Here is a 27,881-nt window from a genome sequence, read left to right on the forward strand (position 1 = left end):
CTGATACAGTTTTTCTTATGGGCATGGATGTTTGGCATTATTTACTACATAGATTACATGGTTCCATTAACTCTTGCTAAAGAACATCACAACTCTCCTACACTGAAAATAATCTAACATTAAGCTTCCTAAATGCGCAGACAAATTTCTCATATTCATTCTATAACATACTTTTCTTTCGTTAAGTTTGGTCTTTACTGATTCCCATTTTTCTTTAAGATTATTTATATCCTGCGCAACGTTAGTTTCCATAGACTCTGGGCATCTTGCAAGCATCTGTAGGCCCTTCTGCATCAGACATCTGTATGTTTCCTCCTTAGCTTCAAAGGCAGCACAAAGTTCCTAGACAGAAAGAGAAAATAAGCCACATCATTTACAATCAATGTTGATTCTAAACTATTAACCTCTAAAGCAGTTGAAGGAACTATGAGTTCTAGTTTTGTGGGGGGAAGTTTGCATGAGTTAAGAAATACACATTGTGGATAATGTGAAACGTTCACCAGATGTCACTAGGAATATGCCCATAACAGCATACAGAATTGTGTGCATTCTTTAGTCAAAATGAGTCAACAATTAAAAAAAACATCTGTCAAATGCATGAGTTCCCTAAGTCTTTATAGGCATTCTGTTGTGTGCTTTGAATAAACATTTGAGCAAATATTTTAATGTTATCTATTAAGTAATCTTCAAGGTTATTTTGCACAACTGGCCTTGCAGAATTCTGGGATCATATGAGACCAAAGACAATTTCATCTGTGGAATCTTCAATCCATAAAAAAATAGGCATATTCCAAATTCAGAAAAACTTTTTTAGTGATTTTTTTATACCCAGAATAAAAATGCCTTTTACTTTAGCAAATCATTTCTTCAACTTCAGAGCTGAAGAAGCTTCTTGGATGGGAAGCGAAATGTCTTCAAAGAAAAAACAGAAAGTCCAGTTGCCTCTTGAAAGAGCATTTCTGCAACTGAAAAATAACCCAGGAAAATCTGATCTATTACTCAGATGCAAAGAAAGCCATTAAAAAAAAACCCTACCCCAAGAGAGGCATTCTCAATCACATCTTTGCATTTCAGACCTAGACTGGAATTTTGGCAAGGCTTACCAAACCACTAACTATAACTTATGAATATGCAAGTAAAATTGGACCTGGGTATGTTATATTCTAAGTCCTGGAGATAGGCATATTTTAATGACCCTTCAACTCACTGAAAATAAAGTAATACAACTGTGCTGTCTGGACTCAGAAAAAAAATAGATTCTGTCTTTAAACACTGGCAACTGGAGTTGGATGAAATCAAGAAATAATAAATGGACAATAAAGTTGATGGATTAAGACACATAATAGTAAATTCTCTATTTGGAGAACTTGGCGGAAATTAACAGTTTGGTATTAGGGCAAGTGGAAGAATATAAATTATATATACAACTTTATAGCAGCTAACCAGAGTTCCCATATTTCCTTAAAATTGTTTTTGTCTCTAAACTAATGTGAGGATTGTTCACCTATGGTAATTTACAAAATTAATGCCTTTAGAGCTATTTTCCTGTGCAGAATTTGCAAATTTTTCATTCCCAACAGCCACAAAGCGTTAGTTTCCAAATTTGGGCCATCTGTACTACTAAGATCCTTACCATATGGATATTAAGCTGCTCTCTTGCAGTCTCTGGTAAGCCACCAACAGGCTTTGATGCCAAAAGGTGACGCTCAGTTTCTGTCAGCCATTGTTGTAAGTCTTCAACATCACCATGGAAACCCTGGGCCTAAACAAAATGTCATCATAACACTTCAGGGTATATTTCATTACACAGGCTTGCTGTATCAGCTAAGACATTGCAAAAGTGGAACACAGTAAATCACAGGATTTTTAAAAGCCTACAAACCTAAAAGGAAAATGCTGTTAAATTAAGAATTCCCTAAACAAAACAAAACTGTTAAATTTAATTTTAAAACAAAACAAACTGTTAAAACAAAAATTAAACATACAGTGAAATGCTGTTCAGTGAGAAGAAAAGGAAAAAACTAAGTAACCTTATACCAATTATATAAAATGTACTGCTGATCATGGATTTACAGTTCAAATCCCAATTTATGACTGGGAATTTCCACTTGGAAGCTAAAAATACACACAGAACAATCTGTCCAATTTAAGATTTCTAATTAGGTATTTCAAGCTATTAGTAATTTATTCAAAAACTATGTTCCAATGTTTTTCTATTGCAGAGATAGCAAAGTGTAAGGAGAATTTTAAAGTGCTTACCTTTGGCTTCAGTAGGCCCAAATTTAACTTAATACACCTGGATGGTCTTTTACACTTCTCAAACATACCTGGATCAAAGCACTGTCCAGCTGCTGCTTCCTTTTTTCTGTTTTTTCCAAGACATTTTGCCATCGTTGATTCAGAAGCTCAAGTTTGCTTTGCAGATTACTAGCTTCTTCCACAGCGCTTGATTGAATCAGATCATTTCCCGCTTTTTTAACTGTTTCCACAGTAGACTGGTGAGCTAAAACATCATTTTGCAACACCTGAAGGAACAAACACATGTAATTCCTTTCTGTTTTTTAAATCACTCATTTCATTCAGTTCCCTCTGTAATATCATTTCAATAAAACTTAACTGGTAATATTTAAAAATAGTATAAATTAGAAGGTTTGAGAGAATTCCTTTGAGATATAAAAGATACCCACTTTGAATAACAATTCTTACTTATTTGGGATATTCTAGAACAGTTGGAGAATTCTGGAAGTTGAAGGCTATACATCTTAAAGTTGCCAAAGTTGAGAAACACTGCTGTAGAGAGTCAATAGCAATAGCACTTAGGCTTATATACCACTTCATAGTGCTTTACAGCCTTCTCTAAGCAGTTTTACAGAATCAGCCTCCAACAATCTGGGTCCTCATTTTACTGACCTTGGAAGAATGGATGCCTGAGTCAACCTTGAGCCGGTCAGGATTGAACTCCTGCTTATGGGCAGAGTTAGCTTGCAATACTACATTCTAACCACTACACCACCATGGTTCTGTCAAATGAGCATACTTTTTATTGATCCATTTAATGTACCTCAAGGAGAGAGCATATTGTTTATACTGCGGTTATTGATACAAGGATGAGATGTGTGGGTTCTTCTCTTAAATACAAGCTGAAATCCTCAAATCCCAAATATTATTTATTATTATTTGTTTTATTTATATATGACTTTTAACCCTATGAATTTGGGGAGAGGGAGGGAGGGAGGGAGGGAGGGAGGGAGGGAGGGAGGGAGGGAGAGAGAGAGAGAGAGAGAGATAGATAGAGAGAGAGAGAGAGAGAGAGAGAGAGAGAGAGACTGAAACTTGCTTGAAAAGACAATACTACATTTATGGCTGACTAGGGACCCATTATAGACATTTTGTATGAAATGAGGAAAAAATGTAATTATGACATTTGGTTTTAATGATTTAAAAAAATGTATAATAGAAAAAAAAATGAGCTTGGAATCACCTAACCTATAACCTGAATAGGAGAAAATATCTTTCCTGCACACAAGCAGAAAAATCTTTTGCAATATGACTGACAATATGTTTGGTATGTTTATTGTTTTACATATTTTTGCTGCATGCCATCCAGAGTCATTTTTGTGAGATGGATGGTCATATGAATTTGATAGATAAATAAAATAAAGCGAGCAAAACAAAAGAGACATGACTCAGGAAAATAGGTATGCAAGAGTCAGTGCTATAAGAAAAGGGGCTTGGGAGTGTTCTGCCCCAGCTTCAGATTTCTGAGGATATTGACACACACCAACAGTCCTTATCAAATTTATTAAGTAGCAAAAATAAACAAGACCGGCAAAGGTTGGCAACCAGCCCAGAAAGCAAGATATGATAAACCAAAATACTCTGATTATAAATACAAGTTGTTTCCAGCAAAAAAGCACTAGCTGCCTGCGACTTAAATAGGCTAAGGGAGTGGCCAAGTATCCTCAAGCCCTACTCTTGAGTAGACCTCCTCCTCCTCCTGAGTAGCCACTCCTGCCTTTTGGCAGCCCTGCGTGCTCGAGCATTGAGGAGAGGCTCCTCCACTTCGCTCTCTCCACTTGAAGGAACCTCTGGAGGCTCTGAAGGCCCTGGCTGAGTCTCTGCCTCTGGCACCACATTCTCTTCAGCCTCCTCGCTGTCCAACGCGAGCACTGGCTGTGAAGGCTGCTGGCGCGACACCACACCAGCCTCCTCTTCATCGGGATCAGCCATGATCCGCGCAGGCCGCTGGCGGGCCACAACAGGGAGTCAGTCTTCAGTTAGGAAACAAATTTTCAAGCCTTGGACCTGAATTCCTGAATATGTGTTCCTTCTGGTTTCCCGACTGATTGTAGACTGGCACATGATTAACTCAGCTCTCATTTTTTGGATTTGTCTGCACAGAAGTTTGGCTTCTGAAATATGCTTGCTTTTTCCTGCGTTCCGCATTCATGTACTCTATTGAGATTTGAGCTCCCATAAAGACCTTTTTTCAAAATCTGACCTATTTCAACAGTTAATATGGAGCAGTTATTTCCATTCAGTAATCATATCTAACAGTGAATCCCAGAAATACCAGTTACGTACATGATGTTTGGCCAGTTCAATTTCAATAGCTTTGGGGTCACCTCCCACTGGCCTCTGTTCATTCAGCAGGTCTTCAGTGTGTGTCAGCCATGTCAGCAACTCATCCAGAGCATGCTGGAACTGTCCCAAAGCTAATAAAGCACCTTCCAATTTATGCTGTTCAAAAACAAGAATATAAAAAATTGAAATCATGACACAAATGCTAAATCTTCAATCATTTCAACATGTGTAGAAAACTCATATGAACACCTACAAGTGCCATCCAAAATTTATTTTATATATAAAATATAATCTGAAAACCAGATTAGAGAAGAACATTTAAAACTAGTAATATATTTTATTGTGATTATTTAAGAATTCTTGAGTGGCTTACAGTTGCCTCATTTACCCCATGAGAGGTTAATGTAAAAGTTAGTGACTTTACAACTTCATGATAAGTTGGGAGTTACATCTTAATAACATCAAAGTCCCAGAATATTCTCACTGTGAACCTCACATCTTGTTTATTAATTAATTAATTAATTAATTTTATATAGAAAATTTATATTGCTGCCTATTCGCACATGGCGACTCAAGGCGGCTTACAAGAATAAGCGAATAATTGTTGCAGTATCTTGTTTTCTTATTTTTAAAAAATATATTAGTGAAACATAATAAATAATATAACATGATTTAGAGTAAAAAATATAACTTTTTAAACAATTTGATCATAAGGAGGGGAAAAGGAATAGGAAAAAGAAAAAGAAAACTGGTAAGAAATCAATTACTATTAAACTACTTGTGGGAAACAGCACATTCAGGAACGTGCTACGGACATTAATGTTTGTTGTGCCATTTTCTTTTCAACTTGTTATATATTGTTTAAAATTTCTCAAAAGAAATAGAATGACCAAATTAATTAATTAACCATTATGTATTAGTTTCAAAAAATGATATGATTGCATTTGAAATTCAGAGATCTTAATGCCTTTAGTTCAAATATTCCATTACAGTTTCATAAGATATTCTGCTATATAGAGTAAGGTTTCAGCCAAACCTAATTTACCTGGCGGCTAATGATTTTATCCTCTAGACATTCCCATAATAACTTGAGTTCAGACAAAGGATCTTGAACAGTATGCTTTTCACTTTCCTCTGTGACTTTTTTCAACAACAGTTCGGCCTGATGGTTCAGTCGTTCCATTTCTATCTGTTGTTGGTAGGCTTCTTTTTTAAATTGCTGTAGAAATTCAAAGACACAAATATCAAAGGGGAATACCACCTTGACCTTATTACCGTAGTTTATTGTGAAATTTAGTGTGAGCCTTTCCCTGACCAGGTTTCTGTTTATGGAAAACTATTTTTTAGCAAAAAGCACAAAAGGAACCCAATGTCTCTAAAAAAAATTAGTATAAAATGTGGAAGATCTTTTCTTCTTCCTAGGGGAAGCCTGTTTTGAATGAAAGACCTTTCTGTGAAACGGGATGCAATTTACGAAACTTTCTAACCTAGTATTCTTCATAAACTAAAGCACACCTTTTTTCCTGAAATATAAATGGACAGCATACTTCATCATTCTTATGTTCGAAATGTTTCACACTCAATTTAGTCTATAAAACAGGAAGTCTTTCAAAGCTTCCTCAAAGCGAAGGTAATCTGATAGAGCTCTGCACTGGAAGTGACTGAACCCAATTACACCTGGTGCAGAGATCCATCCCAGAAGAAATTAACTGAAGAGAGGGAAACCATAATAATATATCACACACAAGTCTCTCTCACACACACATACTTGTCTGTGACTGAACAGTTAGGATTCCTGGGTAACTTACAACGCAAAGCTTTGGCAAGTCCAAAACTCTGCAACTCTTCACCTTCTTTCTGTCTGGAATAGAATCGAAGTAGATGTCTACCTTGTGGACATATTCAGATGTATTCTATTTTTTAAAAATATCTCTTCCTATTTCTTTAACTGAGGCATATGACAGGAGGAAGTAAAATAAATCAGAGAACTTTTTCTAGATGCATAGTTCGGAGCGGGTGGGGGAGAGAATAACACACAGCCTACTTTTTGTATTGGATTTCAACTTTTAGGGATTTATAAGCCATTATGTTCCCATTTTATTAAAAGCCATTGCTTCAAAGCTCTAAAGTCCTTTTTAATAAACTTTATTAGAACAAACTGATACATATCATATAACACAATTTGATCTAGATGTACAGAGGCAAAGCAGTTTTTCCAAAGTCCCACATGGGAAGGATCCCACTGGGTACTGCTTTCTGTTCCAACAAAGCTTATGATACAGTGGACTTCTTCCACCTTCCTCCCACTCCTTTGACAAGCATTAAAAAAAAAAATTATTGACTTGGTTTCTGTGGCTCCAACTGTCTCTCTAGTAAAGATATTGAGAGGCATCTGTGTGAGTTATGCATGATTACAAAAGAGTAAAGCAGAGACGTGCATAAATGTTTCACGTTCTGCTAAACCAGGGTGATGTATCACTATAACTGTCTGACTCAATCCCTAATGATTTCTTAATCCTTGCTTTCAATACTAATAGAAATGTTGGAATTCTAAATTTTCAGTGTCAAACCACTGTAAAAGCTTACTTTGGCTGATGGTTTCCTGTTTATTTTTACAACTTGTCCACCTCAGTTTTGCACACGCAAAAACAGAGTTAGACTGGATCATCTAGTCTAAAACAGTGCTGCAAAACAGGATATCCCACATTATCTCTGCTTCCTGCATAAAATGCACAATTAAGTATCCAAGTATTATGAAGAGAATGAGTCATCTTTTCATTCTAAGCCATCTTTTGGAATTCACTGGGGTTTTCTGTTTCACACACCAGAAAGCTGGAAAGGGAATAAATTCTGAAAATTTAAGAATAATCCATGGTATCCAAAACCCTAGTTTGTTTTCTTAAGCACTCTGTTTCCCCCTTAAGGTATGGGCGAACTCCTTACCTTAAAGGGGAAACAGAGTGCTTAAGAAAACAAGCAATCAGAAGAAATAACCTTGTATTAAAATACCCCTCACAATTATCTTTTGAAAGAAAAAAAAGAATTTCATTTTATGTCATACTCACAAGACAGGAAGGAATTCAATTTATACACAGTGAAAAGAAGTTGCAAAATACTATCCCCTCACACAAAAAAATTAAAAGTTACGTTTCATACCTTCATCTCTTCTGTTTGCTGTTTTACTGTTTCTAGGTCTGTTCCAACTGGTGACATTGAAGTTAATTTACTACCAGCAATATCCACCCAGTCAAACATAGCCTGTTAAAATAATATAATTAAAATAACAGGGCAAATAATGATGTAGCATATTAACAATGAGCTGTGTATATAGAGAATATTCTTTATTACATGAGAAGAACTGCAAGAATGTATACATTTATACTCAGTTTTCCACATGCTGTATATTTTGCCGTTTCTTTTAAAATTCTGATTTGCCTTTATACATAATGACATCATGACACGTTTCCCCCACCCCAGTTGCTCTGAAGTTTAGAGAACATTCTGAAATAGTTTTAGAATTTAGAGGGGGAGTTGGGAGACACGAAGAAGAAAGTTCAGTCTCGTCTAACACAGAACAGTTTCCTTTGATAGCTGCCAATTCATTTACTGAGGTCTTGAATGTCTTCAATAACCTTTGAAGGAAGTTCAGAGCTGGACATCAGGTCATGAGCATTGGTGCGTGTGCGTGCGTGTGTGTGTGTGTGTGTGTGTGAGGGAGAGAGAAGGAGGGAGGGAGGGAGAGAAAATAGGCAAGATGCAAGTCCTGTCTCTATTGTGTGTGCGAATGGACCTGCATCATGATGGGGCATCTACCATTTTGAATCTGCCACAGGTGCCAATATATCTCTATGTAACTTCAATCAAGATGTCCTCAGTCATCTCTAAGAACTTGCCGATATGGAATTTTCCACCTAGAGATGCCACAGACCTAACATTGATGCAGTCCTTCTTCAACATCAAAATGTAGTGAGGCTTCCTTTAAGGTCGGGAAGTTGAACCGTTAACTTTTAGCTCAGTTCTAACTCCACAGCAATACCAGGAAGACAGTTTAGCAGCATTTCCTTTGGAGCTGCAATAATGGGTGGCTTCCCACTAGTGGGAGCTTCTTCCTGGTTGAAGTAAAGGTGCCATTAGACTTAGGCTACTTCCCTACAACCTTTGGCACTGCTTCAAGGGGTGGGCTTTGTGGCTTTTGCCCTTTGTGCTTAAAAAAAAAAAATGCTGTCCAGAAGTGAAGATGGGGATGGGGCATGGACACAAGCCTATTTTTCCATCCTTTAATTTTTATTTCTCAAAGAGGGCACCACTGTCCTTATCTCTGGGGAGATGCTGCTCCAGAGGATGGGGGCTGTGACAGAGAAGGCACACTTCCTCAGCCTTACAAGATGACAATATTTAATAGAAGAATCTGACTTCAAATCAGTACTTAGTGGACTAATCACTTAGTCTTCTAAGCTTAATGTTCAAGAGTACAAGAATGCTGTTTAAGTAAAATACTTCTAACTATTGGAAAATTTTGGTATCGATAATATGCATTATCTGTCATAGATGGATGATGTCTATGAGCCAAAGTGGTGAAGCAGAGATTTCATTTGGAATTGTAAATGACCCAATTATGTTAAAACTTATAATGTGCTGAGCAGGGTAATATTTAGTAAGACCAATGAGGTAATACGATAGGATTTTATAAAATGTGAGATGATGTTCACTGAGTGAAATCCAACATTCTACCATTATAGATGTCACAAATAACTATGAATAGTTTGAACTTAAATCAAATGAAATTTGTTCAAATCCACACATAAATGAAATGCACTATAAAAAATTGCAGAAGAAAAAGAATTTTGAACTACTGAATAGATTTTGTAATTTAATTTATTGATATATTAAAGGGGGCATTTAATGTGGAAACTGTACAGCAAAGAGGCTGACAAAAGAGATTTAATATATAATCTTTTTCCATAGTTTAACCACTTGCCCTTTTAAAGACTTTGCTTGAAAAATCTACAGATAAATCAAGTATCCTAACCAACGGTCAGGGTACCTGAACTCTGATTGTAACTGAATAAATAGAGATAGTCCTCAATTTACGACCATTACTTTAATGATAATTTGATGTTACATCAGCATCAGAATTTGTGACTTACGTCCTGTCCTCAAAATTATGACCACTGCACCACACCCAGAGTCATGTGATCAAATTTGGACACTTGGCAACTGGCTCGCATTTACAATGGTTGCAGTCTGGTGGTCATGTGATCACAAGTTATAATTTTCCCAGCCAGCTTCTGACAAGCAAAATCAATTGGCGAAACCTAATTCATTTAATGACTGTGGTGATTTGCTTAATGACCATGGTAAAAATGGTCGTAAAATCGGGCCCAGTCATGTGATGACGCTTAATGATCACGTCGCTTAGCAACAGAAATTCCAGACCCAGTTGTGGTTGTAGGTTGAAGACTACCTGTATACACTTTCAGTAGAGTATCTCCTGATCTACTACAGGTAATCCTTGATTTATAACCATTCATTCAGTGACTGTTCAAAATTGATGTTGCTAGAAAAAAAGGGTTATGACCTGTGCCTGAAATTATGTTAATTGCAGTGCCCCAATCAAAATTTCGGCGCTTTGTAGCCCACGCATACTTATACTACTTCCACTCCCCCCACCCGCCTGTCTCCCACCCATTTCTGCTCTTTTGGCTGCCCTACACATTGCCTTGTGGGGCCACAAGCAGCCGCAGAACCATATAGCTCCATGGCTGTCTGCCATAACCCAGGAAGCCTCAGTAAGTTGCAGCAAATATTCACTTGCCCAGCTGCCTTTTCTCCCCAGTGGCTCCAGCCTGCCCCAGCAAGCAAGCCAGAGAGCATTCCTTCACTTCCTACCAAACACCAGCAATCATTCCTTCATCCAGCTGCCTTCTTTCCCAGCTCCCCTTTTCATCTTTTGCACTTAGTGCCTCACTGCCTTTGTTGTCTCTTTTGGGACCCAGCTTCTCTGGGAAATGTTTCCTGCACACTGCTGAAATTGCATAATCTTTGGAAATGGAACAGGACACTTTGCCGCGGGCAACTCACTGCGGCCATCTTACCACGGCATATCTCGCCACGGACAATTCCACATGGGATAGGTCAATGCAATAAATGTTATCTGCCATCATTTCTTCAACATTATTTCTGGTTTTTTTTGTCAAGCTGTCCTAGACCCCTTTGGAAAAGTTTTGGATTTGGGACAGGCAAAGACTTCTGAAGACAGTGTAGTTTGAGCTGTCTTGGAAATGGGGTGAGATGATTCCTAAAGACAGCACAACACTTCAAACCTTCTCCTCAACCCCCATCACTTACAAAAAAGACAGGTGCTTTAAAAAAATAGTCTATCACTTCTCTGATCAGAAGCACTTTTGCCAAATCATAAAACATGCACAACCCTATGTTTATAGATTTTGAGGAATAATCAGATGATTATTAAAACATTTTATGATCCCTAATTGGTAGTTTCATTTTTAAGAAACATTTTTCTAAATATCCTACCAAATAAAGATTATAAACAAATTTAATTAAAAATTGTACCTGCAGTCCATCTTGATACTGAACAGCAGCCTGCATAGCTTCTTTAAGTTTGTCAACACGTTCCTTCCATGTTTTATTTAAACCATCCCAAATGGAATTTAGCTACATTTTAAACAGTGAATAAAATTAAAAGAACAAGAGTTTTACGTCTTTAAATATATATATAAAAAACATTGATTACAATGCAAACAATAGTCTTAAGTCTCCCTAAAATTGCAAGGAGAGGGAGAGTAATTATTAGTTACTAAAAGTTAATGAGATTTCCAATTAAGATTAGAATTCCTTTCATTCAAACTTTAGAACCACAGTGGCTTTATTTTGTTCAATATACGGCATGTATGTTGAAAATATACAGTTCAATTATTATTAGAAGTAAAAAAAAATCTGAGATCACAGACAATTGGTATTGACAATTTGGTATAACTAAATCAGTGTCTGACTCAATATAGGCTATGCTCTCCCAAAATTAGAGGTTTCTAGTCCCTTCAGAGAACCATCAAGCATCAAATATTTACAAGATCAGTACCTCATCTATACTTTTGTTGACTAATGGTTTGTCAGGTTCACCACATGCAGCTATGAGTTCAGAGCCAAGATTCACAACAGCATCAAGTTCTTCTTGTAACCCATCTATCTCTTCTTTGATGGACTAGATGAAAAAAAAAACATGATTTCGCAAACTATCATACTAATATTTAGGAAAAGCAAATTAGCTTTAGTGACAAATATAGTTTACTTGCTATGGGTATTTAAAGAGCACAACATATTATCTATGTTTAATAATTATAATAATTATACTTGTATGTTGCCTGATCTCTTCTCCCAACTCAATAGGAAGTTAATGCAGAAGCACTTTAGTATTCCTTGTGTATCCCACATGACACCTTGGGGAGATGTGGATTGGACATTTGCCTTGGGACTGTGGGAGGAGGGATCTGGGGGATGTATTCAATATATAATTTTCGTGCCTATTGCCTCAGACTTTGTTTTTCTTCCGCTGCATTCAGTTGATACTCAGTAAAAGTACCTTTCTCTATAAACATTGTGTTGGGGTTTTTCTTTCTTGAGCTTTGAACGGAGGCAAGCCTGACAATCTAGGTCCAGGCCTACTTAGCTTTAGACCAGGACTAAGGGAGAGGAGGGAGGAGTGGGAGGAGAGGAGTGGGCAGAAGAGAGTGTGAGCTTGATACCATGGTATTAGGATATCAAGTGCTAATCTACATCTTAACATTCACGGATGATGAAATCCTCCGAAATGTGCATACTGATAGAAACTTACTTAGAAGTATCCAATAATGATTTTGATTTGAAGGAGGAACATGGTACTTAATGTACCTTTTCCAGGAAGTGGGCATAGAATTTCATTCTTTAGATAGTATAAGTATTTTATTTACCTCTGCTGCTTCCTGCTGTTGCTTCACCACTGAAGGATCAATCCCTGCTCCTTCTAGTTCTCTGATAAAATCTTGAGTATCTTTGATGGTGGCTATGAGAGCCATATGATCACACCAGAACTTCTCTGCTAATTCCATGACATCAAGGAGCTTCGCTTCCCTTTCCTCAGCCAAAGCATGGATATCCTCCCAGATAAAGACCATCTGATCGAGCTTATCTTGAACAACTAGGCAGAAAAAACAACATGACAGTTACACAGGCAGAGCGATCTACATGTCCTTGAGAGGAGCTTGTAAATTATCTGTTATGCATTTATCTTGCAATGTAAATATTATAGGACTGAAAATGTGCTATTAAAGGATGAGATAAATAATGGAATATAAAGCAATAAATATATATACAACTATATATAAAACATGAAACATATATGCCTTCCCTCAGAAACAGCTAATACAAGATAATTCTTCTGTTGCAGATGTTTATATTTTTCTTTTTAATGCTTCCAACAAAAATAGGGGAGGAGTTTCCAATCTGGTAACCTCCATTACCTTTAGCAGATATGTCTTTATCAGCTCCTTCTGAACGTGAAATCATTTCTTCTCCACGCAGCTTGAGCGTTTCATACACTGGCTGTAGTTTTTCCAAATCTACAGAGACGTTCTTATTTTCACTGATCTGTTCTTTAATCTTTTCAACTTCAGCTGAGATTGAAGGTGGCTGCCGCAAACGTTCAGCGATCCGGTCCAGGTTCTCAATAGTTGAATCTATCTTATCATGGAACTGCAATAGAGAAGGGATAAGTAGGGGCAACTGGGTGAGACACAAAAAATGCCCCCCCCAAGAGCCAAATCAAATCAGGAAGGGGAGGGGAAAGGGTGAGGCTATCCATCTTGAGATAACAAAATTAATTAGTCCAATGGGAGCAGTTGGTCTGAAGAAGTATTTATTCAACAAAATATTTACATAATCATTATTCTGTATAAAATACTTCCTTATCCTACATATATGGATACAATATATCTATATCTATATCTATCTATATATATCTATATCTATCTATCTATCTATCTATCTATCTATCTATCTATCTATCTATCTATCTATCTATCTATCTATATCTATATATCTATAATCTATCTATCTATCTATCTATCTATCTATCTATCTATCTATCTATATCTATCTATATCTATCTATCTATCTATCTATATCTATCTATCTATCTATCTCTCTCTCTCTCTCTCTCTCTCTCTCTCTCTCTCTCTCTCTCTCTCTCTCTCTCTCTCTCTCTCTCTCTCTCTCTCTCTCTCTCTCTATATATATATATATATATATATATATATATATATATATTAATATGTAAGACAATTCAGATAGGTCAAATGAGTGTTTCTAAATCAAAATGTCTGAATCAAGTTCAACTTGAGATCTGTAATCATGATTTGTTCACTTTACTTCTGTATTATTATGATAGTTGTTTTTTACTGGTATCACAACTACCAGTAACTAGTTTCATGAGTATTGTTTTAAAGTTGAAGAAGAATAAAAGATTTCTTCTTTCAGCAAGTTTAACCACAATGTCAAGAACAGTAACTTTTAATGGTCCCTTCCATGAACTGATGTCTGTCAAAATCCCTGGGGCTACATCCTGGCTTTCTTGGGCAGCAAAGGTGACCAACACGCAAGTGCTGGAACGCAAAACACCAGACATGTCACTGGAAGGAAAAATGGCTAAACTGCGTCTCACTTATTTTGGCCATGTTATGTGGAGGAATTCACTGGTGAAAGCAATTATGTTGGGAAGAGTTAAGGGTAAAAGAAAACCAGGTTGTCAAAGAACACAAAGGCTGGACACCATCAAAACTGACACCAGAAAGAGCATATAAAAAGATGTGGAGAGACTCGGCCCATGGAACTTTTAAGAGTCGGACACAACTAAATGGATAACATCATCATCATCATAATCATAATCCTGCCCTTCTCTCTTCTATCTCTCAAAATGAGTAATACTGGATAAAACCAAGAGATTTCATGTAGATATTCAATCACATGTCCAATTTCCCCCTTCTTTATGTAGAGAAAGAATTATATGGATCAGGTAGCTATGCTGACTAGCTATTATTTCTACAGCTTACGCTCTTATTATGATGTGAATCTATCAAGATGAAAAGAACCATAAAATACAAACTTTCAGACAAAATTATTCTCTTTTCTTTTGATCTTTGGAGAGTTTGTCCCTATTCAGTAAGCACTGCAAATCCATAGAATGCAAATGTTTTATAAATGTGTCAATCTAGTGTAGATTTAATTAATGCCAAATCATATTTTTAAATTGTATCACTAGGAAAGGTTTTTTTACTGCATCGTAGTCTTGGTTAACATGCTTTAGTGAAGGTTTCTTCAATTAATATGATTTTATATCTAGTATTGTATTCTAAATCAGGGGTCCTCAACCCCCAGGTTGTAAGTAGCGGGCGAATGCGTGAAGCTTTATTTATGCATGTGCAGGATTAAGTTGCATGCGTGAAACCATCCCCTCCCTCTGGTCCATGGAGCCAAAAAGATTGGGGACCGCTGGTCTAAATGATTAAACAGAAGATTTAATTTAAATGTTACTGTGTTTCTTCAAACATGGAACTTTTAAATAACCTTTCAGCTGTCTAATGCAATCTCTGTTTCTGGCCAGGATGAAGTCAGTCAGAGAGAGAAAGAGGGAGATGCCTTCTTGATATTTCTTAAGGGTAGATTCCAGTACTTAGTTAATTAAGTTAAATGCTATCAGATGTTTATAGTACTTCCATGTGGAGGGGCCTTAGTGCTACCAGTCCAAAGTCATTGGGCAGCTATTACAATTTTCTCTTTTGCTGGGTTTTGTGTAAGAAAAAAAAAGACAGAAGGTATTATACAAGAAACCCACAATTAGAAACGGAAGATGTCTCTTAGCCCCGCCATAAATTCTGTAACAGGGATGGGAGGACTGCACAATGAAAGCCTTGTCTAGAAATAGCCTCTAACGAATTTGCAGCCCATTTATAGTGAATGCAACAAATCATTGCTTTCTAGTACCAAGAAAGAGTGAATTCCTACAACAATATTTAAGAATGTCACTTGGAAAATTCATTTTATTTTAACCTTGGGTAGATTTATCTTGAAGACAAGCACTCTTAAATCAAAGTTCATTAACAATAAAATGAATATGTGTACGTGCGCATAAGTGTGGATGGATAGATCTAGGTCTGACATGTTGACCAACGTTCTGTGAAAACACACTGCCCTGCTCTTTATTTTGGGGGATTTTTTTTATAAGTTGAGAAAATGTACATATTTAATATTTATCACAAAAGTACCCTCAAACTATGTTTTTTTTTTTGAGGCAATCAGATTATTTTCTTTTACACCAAACAGATTTCTCAATGGTTCTGATCCTTGAGCAGGTAAGAAAAATAAATTTATGTAACCATGTGATTTTTTTTTTACCTAGCATATGGTGACTTGTACTCCTGATAAGCTGAATATGTACTGCAAATACAGTGATATAAATTAGCAAGGCTGTCCAATGGGAATAGATCTGCTTTCCTTCTGGAGAAAAAAACAAACAAACAAACAAAAAAAAAGCAACAAAAAATCCCCCAAATACCTGAGTTGATTGAGAAATGGCTTCATCCAGTGTTTGGGCCCGCTTTTTGACATCTTCTTTAATTTGACTGTAAAGAGCATCAGCTGCTACATATTTCTCTTGGATTAAAAATCCCTCTTGTGGGCTCAGCTCCAGGAGTTGAGGTCCAGTTTTGTTCATCTTATCTATGTGAGGCTTATGCTCAGCAATCAACTCTCGCAGTTGCTGTAACAGAGCAAAATACTTTCAGTATGCCTGCCACATTCTAGTTGTCTATATCTCCTACAAATTCAAATAGCAAGAAAAATCTAAACATCTCTTCTAAAAACAAGGCCAAAGAGTAACTCATCCTGGATGTATGCATTTAACCACAGCCTACAGCCAAACTGCTTTCACCTGTAACTGAATAAAGTGAGAGAAATTGCATCTTACTTACAAGTACACTTAAAAGGAAATATTGTACCCATACTTTCTATAGATGTAAAAAAAAATGAATAAGCCTATGCATTATGAATAAAAATTGAAAATATTCTGACTTGCCTGCTTGTGATAGCACTCTCAAACACTAGCAAGCTATTTTTAGTCACATTTAAACAATTTGGAAACTTTTACAATGCTGGTACTTAATAAATCATTTCTAGTGCTGGATAACCGGCTGAATGTTTTTATTAGTTGTCCTATGTTATTCTGTTTTCTGCCTACACTTTCTAGTCTGTTTTTAAAAAATATTCTGGTTGTTCAAAGCACTGGTTTTCATAGTATACTTTTAAAATTAAGTGCAATGAAGTATGCCATGAAATGATATTTATTTAAGAGATTCCCAATTATTTAAATTAAACGCTAACTTAAATCTTATCAGTTATTCTAATAAGGACTAAAGTTGAATTTTATCCTTTTAAGTTCTTTGTTTTCATCTTCATTATAAAAACACAAAACATATATATTGTCATATGGTTATATCTATGTTCATGCCCTGACGTGTAACAGTTCATTTCAGGACACTGCTATTTATGAAATTCAGTCCTTATTAATGGCTTCTCTGGCCCGATGAAAATAATCTCAATTTAAGCATATAATCCAAATTTTATTTTTTAGAAGGTAACAAATTGAAAGTACAAAAGCAATACAGGTAGTCATCAACAGTTCATTTAGTGATTGTTCAAAGTTACAACAGTACTGAAAAAAGTGACTTATGACCGTTTTTCACACTTATGACCATTTCAGCATCCCCGTGGTCATGTGATCAAAACTCAGACATTTGGCAACTGACTCATATTTATGATGGTTGCAGTGTCTCGGGATTATGTGGTCCTCTTTTGCAACCTTCTGATAGGCAAAGTCAATGGAGAAGCCAGATGTGCTTAACAACTGTGTTAAGTGTGTTAATAACTGCAGTGATTCACTTAACAATTGTGGCAAGAAAGGTTGTAAAATAGAGCAAAACTCACTTAACAACTGTCTCGCTTAGCAACTGAAATTTTGGGCTCAATTTTGGTCCCAAGTTGAAGACTACTTATTGCAAATCAGAGAGAAAGAGACAATAAAGGTGTAAAAATTGCACAGCCCTGATTATTTTAAAAATTGTGTGATTCCTTATAAGGAAAAGAATATGGCATTGCTCTTGATTTTTGGAATCAATGACACTTTCAAAGATGCTTGCAACCTGACCCAATGTTGTCCCAAAGGGTTATCCTTTGGGACAACCATGACCTAGATGATTGAGAATCTCCACAGACACCTTACCCGATGTTCTTCTTGCTGCTGCCTCAGAGTTTCATATTCAAGAGCTGGTGCTGGAAGCTGTGAGATGATCGTCTCGGTTTCAGTTAGCCATGGCCAAATCTCTTCATAGGTCTCCCAAAACTGGCTAACTAGAGATTGAGCCCGTTCTAGTTGCAAGTTTCTCTTGGAATTCATTTGACAGAGCATATCGTATTTATGCAAGAGAGTTTCCATTTTGTTCTGTAACAAAGTTATCAAGAAACCACAGCATGTATCTATCAGTTTTGCAAGATTTTAATTCGGCAAACAATTCGTACACTATTATTAACTGATTTATCAAGTTCATAGCTTGCTGTTCTAGCCATATAACACTCAAGATGGTTTGGTAATTGAAAATTATAGAACATAAGAGCAGAGAAAATTCAATCCACAATTTAAAAATCGGTGAAACAGATGGGCTTTCATTATTTTCCTAAATATTGGGAGAGTGGGGGCAAAATACATCTAGTCTAAGAAGGCCCACTTGCCCATATGAAACAGATGGCAGTGGAATCTTCAAAAGGACATCTACACTATTGTAGATCTTTGTTTTCAATAATTATGATCAGAGTGAGAAATTAGAGAATTAAGGAATCACAGATTTATTCAACATTGGTTTAATTGCCTCCTTTGGTAGGATAGGAAGCCATCCAGAGTCACCTCATGGTGAGATGGATGGTAAACAAATTTAATAAAATAAATAAAAAAATGAATAAAAATTCCAATCCTATTTTTAACAAAAAACTAACAAACAAAACTATGTTGGTATTTCTCTTACCTTCTTATCCACAACAGATTTGAAAAATGGTATGCTCGATACATATATATCTATCATAACAACTGCAGAATCTTATTTTCATTAAAACAAACAAACAAACAAACAAACAAACAAACAAACAAACAGAAAGCTAGGGATGGATAAGAAGGAAGCACAACAGGGAAGTATGAAATAAGATTAAAGAAAGACTGTGATGTATCCTGGATAGGAGATGAACAGGCAGCCCTTTGTGGAGAAGAGTATTCTGTAAATGGGTCGCAAACTTCCTGAAATCAACCTTAACTTAAACTTTATTTTCAATGGGCCAAAGAGTTTTTTCTATGCCCAAAAGGCTTTACATTCAGCAGAGCATTTCCAATAACAAATCAGAGAACACTACATTTTTTAAAATGAGGTCCTCTCTGCAATTCCCATTTCCCTCAAATATCTAATCTAGAAGGCCATGGTTTCCTCAGTGTGGGAGATGGTACTGCAGATAGGAATCAGTGAAAATCAACTGCGTTTTCACACCAGCTAAAGTACCCTAAGAAGAATTATGCTGAAAGAATATACCCTTACTATGTACTCAAGGAATAAAGTGTGAGTGGATTTTCTACAAGAAACTAGTATATTCATCATAACCACTACTAAGAACGTTCATGTATATAAATTAATGAGCAGTTATTCAATTATATTTTTTGTTTTTCTCCCTATCAAGGTGACTACCTCTGTGGGCCTCCACATAGAAGATGAGCACTAACTGGTGCATGTGAGTAACAATTGCTTCACAAGCTTTAAAAATTGGATCTGTGTTTAGATATTAAGTTTCATTACCAAATAAGTGCAAGTAATGCCTTATTACCTTCATAATTTGTTTCTCCTCCTCTGTACATGTCGTCATGATCTCATCCCCAGACGAAACAAGTTCTTCTATTGTATCTTTGTGTTTCAAAATCTCCATGGTAAACCCCTAGCCATATAACAAAACAGATTGCTATTAAGAGTAGCAGGAAGTTGACCGTAACACATGCAATATAAGTAATATAAAATTTATAATGAGAATTGATTTAACACATCACAAATGGAGTTTGTTTACCTTTTGAATTTGTAGCTGAGCAAAGGTCTGGTCCCGTTCAAGTCTTATGTCACCCAGAGATATCAGTTTCTTTTCTGTTTTGTCAACCCAGGCTAATTCATTATTAGCTGCCTGATCAAACTAAAGAAAGGTCATCAAAAAGCAGTTATTAAAAAATAGAAATGTTCACTTATAGACAAAAGAGTCCTAAAAGTACACTTATCACAATTCAGTTACAAACTACTCCATCTCAAGTAGCTATGGTCAATCCGTATTTACTATTCAGGGATTTATGAAAAATGGTGTCCAGATTATTGAGTGTGCTGCTTTTTGTCTACTACAGCAAATATGACATAGTTTTTAATATTTTCAAGATGAACAGGTTTATTGTTGTGTAAGCTTTTGTACAGCATAAGCCTATTCTATCTGATGCCTGAAGGATACTCTTCAATTGATATCAGGTATCACAGACATGCACTTAGAGGCATGTAATGATGGAAATCAGCAAGCATTAAAGATCAAAGTCCATGAAATGCAAGAAGCTGTGAATTTCCATGAAAAGTTGCACTAATATAGAATAAAAGAGTAATTTCCAATAAAACTCTTCTTACAGTCTAAGGGGGGAGGGATGCTGGGATTGTGCCTGCTGGCTCACTTCCTGCTTTCTTCAGCATTTTAGGGGCAGAAAAAGACTAAAGTCTTTGTTTGTATTCAGCTGAATTTCAGTAGAAATCTACTTATAATCATGGATCCAGTTCCATGTTAAAATCTCTCTTTGTACTTTTTTTGTGGGGGGAAATACAAACTTTCCAGAAAGCTGCAAGAATCAGTGCTAATCATAGAATAAATTTGTGCTAAATATGTTAGCTTCTTGTAACATCAGGACAGTTTATTTTTATTTTTTGTAAAGTCAAGAGGTCTCAAAGTAGCTGTATCATGTCCATTGTCATTTTCACATCAATCCTATTTTATGTTCCTTAGTGATTCTGAGATTTCTTGACTTTCTAAAATAAAACTGAACTGTCCAGAAGTTTAGGAAGCTAACACATTTAGCACAAGGCTATTTGATCTACGTTTTGCTGTTGTCCATTTTTAAGATTACTCTCTTGCTTTAATACAGGCCCTATTATTTAACATTAACATTTAAATCAAGAAAGCAAATTGCTCCTCATTCCTAATGCAAGTCACTTGTATCATATATATCTCCTTTATAAGTATTCTGGTGATTTTACAGATTGTCTGGACAGAATAATCCCTTCAAACATTCTTTTCCATTTACTGTTGAATGGAAAGAGAAAGAAAATCCACACCCACCGTTTTTCCATCTCTATAGATGCACCCCTGCCTTCCCAATGGGAGAAAGTTCTACAGAACCACTGAAGACTCAATTCAGCTAGCTTGCTTAATTAGATAATTGAATCCATAAATATATGAAGCAAGCTTCAATACATTATCAAATTATGAGACAAAAAATTGATATTTTACTCTTTGGAAGCACACACAGCCTTCAAAGCAGGTGTGAAGAACTGATTTCAGGCTGAGGGCCAAAATAACTCTGGGCAATTGTGCCAAAAGTTGCATATCAGCAGTGGCTATTCACCATTGTGAGGAGGTGGTCCCTAATGTGTTTGCCTTTAGCGAAACCCATACAATACAATCACATTTATACCTTTCATTTATAGACCATACTTCTGAAAAGAGTCTTCACAACTAGGATTTAAAACTGTGTCTCTTGACACTGAGGACAGCTGTTTTAATGCCTATTGCTGTGGTGGTGCAGTGGTTAGAATGCAGTATTGCAGGCTAACCCTGCTGACTGCCAGCAGTTCGATTCTGACCGGCTCAAGGTTGACTCAGCCTTCCAGCCTTCCGAGGTCAGTAAAATGAGGAGCCAGATTGTTGGGGACAATATGCTGACTTTGTTAACTGCTTAAAGAGGGCTGTAAAGCAATGTGAAGCGGTATGTAAGTCTAAATGCTATTACTATTGGCAGGATCAGCAGACAATCTCTCAGTGGGAGACAAAACAGTGCTGGGGGAGATGAGTTTCCTTTCCCAGCAGTGTGCCCTCTTCCTCCAAGACAATATTTCAAGGGGAAAAGTTGCAGCATCAGAGAAGGTAAATGTATTGTTTCCCTCCCCAGTTGAAACTTTTCCTTCATTCCTTCCTCCACCTCCCTGCACAACAATTTTCCTGATAGCTAGGAAAAGTTCTAATCCATGGGTGTCAAACTCGCAGCGTCACATTGCCGTCACATGACGTTTCACATATTTTTCCATTTGTGGAGCTGGGGTGGGCGTGCCCTGGGCATGACGCATCTGGCCCGAGGGCCACCAGTTTGACACCCCTATTCTAATGTTTGATCAGCTGTTCATCCGGAGGTTAAGAGCTCTTCCTATTCCAGATTTGAAGAAAAAGGCAGGGAGGTGCAACAGAATTTGAAGATGAAGCCAACAAGGTCAGTCTTTTCCCTTTAGACAGAGGTCCTTGCCCTTCATGCTTCTTTTATGTCATCCAGAATTGACCATAACACCTGAAAAGGTATTGTATGAATCTAAATTGTCCTACAAAAGTATATGTTTGTTTCTTCAAAGTCACTATTGTATCATTGATCTTGAAGTTAGAATATCAACTGTATCAGTTAATGTACTGTACTTTATCACACTTAAAGTAGCTGGTCAATTTTTAAAGAATATTCAGAATGTAGCAATAGCACTTAAGACTTACATACCGCTCCGTAGTACTTTACAGCACTCTCTGACAGTTTTCAGAGTCAGCCTATTGCCCCCAACAATCTGGGTTTTCATTTTACTGACCTTGAAAGGATGGAAAGCTGAGTCAACCTTGAGCCAGTCAGGATTAAACTCTTGGTAGTGAGCAGAGTTAGCCTGCAATACTGCATTCTAACCACTGCGCCACACAAGTCACGTTCTAAAGTGCTAAAAGATATAGATTAAAGTGAAAACAGCATGCTTCTAACAATTAAGACTATGGCAAAAGAGATATTATACCTTTACAGATTTTCTACACACTGAGATGTAGTGTGGAAGCCAAACACAACTCCTTAGGGAATGTGTTGCCCAGTGTATGGCACCAACTCAGGAGGAGAGGAACAGAAAGGCAAGCTGCCAACTAGGAGGCATCTTTAAGTCAGCCTCTTCTGAGATCTGTCAGACAGATTTGTACTGGGAAAGGCTGCACTCTAGATAATCAGGTCTAAAGCCATAAAAAGGAACACTTTAAATTGTGCCCGATAAGCAGCTGACAACCAGTAGAGAGAGAGATCATACAGGGATCAGTACATTGATTGGTTAATAGCCTTACTACCCCATTTTGCACAAAGGCAGCTTCTAGATCTCATTCAAGGCTAGCCCTTTTATTATAAAGGACAGTCCTTTATTTGAAAAAGCTGTCTTTCACGTTTATTTTTTCAAAAACTTTTGTCCTTTATTTTGGTCATGTAACTTTTTCTGTACAAATGGTAATACTTAATGCACATGTGTGGATGTGAATGTGAAAAATATGGACACTGAATTTCTCACACACACACACACACGTATTGCCATAATCAAGATACGATGTAACCAAAGGGTGAATAACTGTTGCTAAATCTGACTGGCTTTGGAACAAATTGGCACGCTAGACACAATTGTGCAAATATGTTTCTTGTCACAGCTGCCATCTTAGAATGAAGGGACAGCTGAGGAAAGTGAAATTAATGGATAAGCTATCATATCTTGTTCTTTAATTATGAATCATAGCTGAAAAGTAAATTATGTGGCCTGAAGATTCTCCCATGAGTAATTCTTTATCATACTGTTTAATATTTGAAACAGGCCACAAACATTCACTGTCTTTTTACAACTATAATCAGAGCAGATATACTTGGCCTGAATACTCTGCTTTAAATAGAGACATTTGAACTGAGTCATATTAAATTAAAGGGCTAGTAAATCAGATGTTTAAAATCACATACACACAGATTATCCTAGAAACATCCTGATGTGGACATTAAGTTCACTTTAATGCTACATGCAATATGAATAATATTTATCATTCACAGGAACCTACGCCTACCAGTTTTGCATCACTTATACAACCTCACATTTGATCCTATCAGGCACCATAAACTGCAGGCATTAAAAGGATTTAGATTTAATCCTTTGTTCTGGTGAAATTCTTACTAAGTTCACTGCATGATGTTCCTCATAAAGCTTCCCAGTATGAGGCTGATCTGCAATTTTTGCATCAGTCAGGAGACAGATGGCTATGAGAATGATTGGATTTGCTTTGTTCTAAGATTCATGTCTGAAAATTATGGCCAGAATCCCCTTCCTCCCCAAGATGAGCCCTAGTTCTTGAATAATAGAGCCAATGTGTACAAGGAGAGTACAGTAAAACGAAGAGAACATTTTTATTTTGACACGAATTCCCAGGTAAATGAACTGGCCTGTGTGTGTGTGTGTGTGTGTGTGTGTGTGTGTGTGTGTGTGTGTGTGTGTGTGTGTGTGTATGTGCAAAATGCAAACCTGATATAAACACATATTACTCCGGTTACAGAAGGTTAAACCAATATTACTTTTACCTGTTGTGATCTTAAAATTGCAGCATCAATTTCTTCCACTTTTTGATTTAAAGTGTCACTCATTAACCGGTATCGTTCATTGTCTTCTGTAACCATTTTATCTATCCCTTCCCTGGCTCTCCATGGCACCAGTTCCAACAAAGCACTGCTGACTTCATTGAGATTGTCCAATAAACTTTTCTTATCCTTTACTTCTTTTTTCAGTTCCTAAAAAAGAATATTTGAGATAAACACTCTGGCAAAAATCTATGTGATACTCTTCCTTTCATTTTTAACCATTACTATACGAAAAATTATATGCTGAATATATATTTAAGGTTGCTGGAGGAAACATTATTAACCAGCACTATGCTGATGATACTACTCTGATATTAAAAATGATCTGCAAGGTCAGGTAAGAAAAGTCAAGAATGATTATGCATGGATAATCTACAGTTAGATTCACAGTCTAAGATTGGTGGAAACATAATAATTTAAGTCCTAACCAAGAATCTAAGAATTATTAAGAAAGCATCTAAAATATAGGCAGTTCCAAACAAGGTGGTTTTTTATAAGATTCGAGAATTCAGGTCTGATAAACAAAATGTTTCCAGATATCAAGAAAGTCCATTGGATATTGCTCCAATGGCTTCAGTCATGATTGGTGTGACAGATTTCTTTTTCCGTTAAGTGTTCAACTTCAATCTGAAAGACCCAATATTTTATTCCAATTTTTTTTTTATTATTCATGTATGTTTATTGCCTTGTGTGCGTTTGCACGTACACCCCCCTTACAGGCAATAAACGTATCTATCTCTAATGTTCCCCACCCTGTAAAGCAGGGGTGAAATCCAGCAGGTTCTGACAGTAGCAGAAATTTTGAGCAGTTCAGAGAACCGGTAGTGGAAATTTTGAGTAGTTTGGAGAACTGGCAAATACCACCTCTGGCTGGCCCCAGAGTGGGATGGGAATGGAGATTTTGCAATATCCTTCCCCCAGGAGTTTAGTTTAGTTTAGTTTATTTGATTTGTATATCGCCCTACTCCCGAAGGACTCAGGGCGGTGAACAGCCACAAGATAAAAACACATAAATACAAAATTTAAAAACAGAATAAACAGAATAAAACAGGAGTGGGGAAGGAATGGGAATTTTGCAGTATCCTTGCCCTGGAGTGAGGTGGGAATAGAGATTTTGCAGTATCCTTCCCCTGCAGTGGAGTGGGAATGGAGATTTTACACTATTCTTCCCCTGCCACGCCCAAGCCACACCACGTCCACCAAGCCACGCCCACAAAGCCGGTAGTAAAAAAATTTGGATTTCACCATTGCTGTAAAGGTGTGTTTGGCTGAGATGGAGTGTCTTACCCAAAGCCACCCAGCATGCCTCAGAGAGCTCTAGAACTCATATGTTTCTGGACCACTTCCTTAATCAATATACCAAGACCAAATAATGGTAACAGGGACAGCCTTGGAACTGATAATGAAAGGTAGCTTCTACCTTTTAGGATTGACTGTTCTTGATAAAGAAACAGCAGACAAGAAGTACTACACATTGCAATGAGTACTTGGTACTATAGTAATGAAGGCCCACGAAAAGATATTCAGGTGACATGACATGTCTATACCTAAAAAGACCAGAATGGTACAGGTAATAGTTTTTCCTATGAGTCTGTGGAAATGAAAACAGTTTGAAAAGTTTGAAAACAGGATAGAAAGAGCATTAACATTTTTGAAAGCAGTGTTAAGAGAAAACTCCCGAGAATACCATGGATAGCCCAGAAAACAAACCAATGAATCCTTGAACAAATAAATCAAGAATTCTCATTTGAGGCACAAATAAGCACACTTAAATACTTTGGACATGGTATGTCAAGACCTAGCTCTCTAATGAAGTCTATAATACTGGGAAAGGTGGAAGGAAAGGGAATGACCAGTAGCCATGGACTCAATTATAGAGATGGTGGGTGAACCAATGGAAAACCTGAAGAACCAGGTGAGGATAGATCACCTTGGAGAAGGTTTAATCTATGTCAGGGCCTTGAAGCTCTTCACCTCACTAACCCCTTCATGAAGTTTCAGGATGTTCATCAACCCCAAACATTTATTACATGAAAATAATTTAATAAATACTACTTTAACTAATATTACTATAGATAATAATAATAAACCACAACTATAATGGATAGTTCCATTATATCTACACCATATCTACACCATCCTTGGCTGTAGATATTGTCCACTTTGGAGACCCTGATCTATGTGATCAATAAGGGTTAACACCAACTCTTATCAACACCAACTTAATGAACATGATCGATCAAGAAATAAAGTTATGAAAAGATTTATTGCAAATAAGAAGCTGTACATGGGAAAAGTAAAGGTAATTTTGATTACCTTTACTTTTGTTAATTCCTGAAGGGAAGCTCGGTCAAAATACGATTTGAATATGTTCTGGAGATTCACTGGGCATTTTACCATAGTCCATATGTAATCATAAGTAATATGAATAATTCTTGTGTGTCACTTACAATTTATAATCCATTTACCTCTCCTGCCAGTAAAATAAGTAACTATAATAGCAATGATGTAACAAAAAATCCAGTGGTGAAATCTGGCCGGATATATCCAGCTCGCGCAAACTGGTAGCACCGGCGGCAGGAGGCTCCGCCTACCCACTGGGACGTCATTATGTCCTGTTTTTGACCCTCTGCGCATGTGCAGAAGGCTCTGTGCATGTACAGAAGAGGCGTGTGCTCCTGAGCGCTCCCATTCCAGAACCGGTAGCAAAGGTAAGTGGATTTCACCACTGAAAAAATCAAATTTTAGTATATTTTCAAGAATGTAGACACTGGATTCATCTTCAAGCAACATTTTAGCAGTTGAGCAATAAAGAAGAGTTTATCTTATTATGGAATTGTTTCTTAAGTAAATATATTTAGTAAAAGAATAGTGTGGTCTGCAACTGGATAGCTTGTATGTTAAATTATTGCATTCTCACCTCTATAAAATGAGATTTAAGTGATTTTACTATGGTTGATCTCTCATATCATAAGGTTTATGAATATGATTATAATTTGGTAAACATCTACATGGCAAACAAGTAGTAAATATTTTAAAATTATTACTTGTGTATATGACTAGTCATGTTATAGCAAAGAGTTAATCGGCCATGTTCAATTGGCTGATTTTTCATAACACATATAATTTACAAACCACAATGACCTTGTATATGCAATAGATTAAACCAAAATCCAAATCACAAAATGTTAAGTCAATTTTTATTTTCTAGCTTGATACTCACTTTTTGTCTTTCTTGTGTTTCGCTTAATTCTTTGCCTTTGGGATCTTGAGAGTTGTATGACAGTAATTCGACTTCAACTTTGTCAAGCCAGGAACAGAGTTCTTTGTGAGCTGATTGGAGCTGCCCTGAAAGCTGAAGAGCTTCTTCTAGAGTCTTGAACACTTCAGAACTCAGGTTAATGATATCTTTGTATCTTGTTTTGATGCCTTCCAATTTATCTTGAATTACAACAATTTCATCTCCTAAAATTTGAAA

General features: G+C 36.6%; 1 protein-coding gene across 18 annotated transcripts in view; it reads right to left on the bottom strand.

The window, feature by feature from the left end:
* DST (dystonin) overlaps nucleotides 1-27,881 on the bottom strand; it is a 336,699-nt gene that overhangs the window by 43,522 nt on the left and 265,296 nt on the right. For all 18 annotated transcript variants that reach the window (XM_060689235.2, XM_087882458.1, XM_087882463.1 and 15 more), the window contains 16 exons: nucleotides 27,627-27,868; nucleotides 24,347-24,553; nucleotides 19,783-19,902; nucleotides 19,549-19,656; nucleotides 17,912-18,130; nucleotides 16,190-16,393; nucleotides 13,101-13,332; nucleotides 12,552-12,778; nucleotides 11,684-11,806; nucleotides 11,158-11,259; nucleotides 7,741-7,842; nucleotides 5,630-5,803; nucleotides 4,585-4,740; nucleotides 2,328-2,525; nucleotides 1,634-1,762; nucleotides 172-342 (listed from right to left, as the gene is read on the bottom strand). In XM_060689235.2, the coding sequence (XP_060545218.2) occupies nucleotides 172-342; nucleotides 1,634-1,762; nucleotides 2,328-2,525; nucleotides 4,585-4,740; nucleotides 5,630-5,803; nucleotides 7,741-7,842; nucleotides 11,158-11,259; nucleotides 11,684-11,806; nucleotides 12,552-12,778; nucleotides 13,101-13,332; nucleotides 16,190-16,393; nucleotides 17,912-18,130; nucleotides 19,549-19,656; nucleotides 19,783-19,902; nucleotides 24,347-24,553; nucleotides 27,627-27,868 (2,714 nt within the window). The remainder of the gene's footprint in view (nucleotides 1-171; nucleotides 343-1,633; nucleotides 1,763-2,327; nucleotides 2,526-4,584; nucleotides 4,741-5,629; nucleotides 5,804-7,740; nucleotides 7,843-11,157; nucleotides 11,260-11,683; nucleotides 11,807-12,551; nucleotides 12,779-13,100; nucleotides 13,333-16,189; nucleotides 16,394-17,911; nucleotides 18,131-19,548; nucleotides 19,657-19,782; nucleotides 19,903-24,346; nucleotides 24,554-27,626; nucleotides 27,869-27,881) is intronic.

This window comes from Pantherophis guttatus, chromosome 1 (assembly GCF_059756535.1).
Source record: "Pantherophis guttatus breed Tessera chromosome 1, ASM5975653v1, whole genome shotgun sequence".
Classification (NCBI taxonomy): Eukaryota; Metazoa; Chordata; class Lepidosauria; order Squamata; family Colubridae; genus Pantherophis; species Pantherophis guttatus.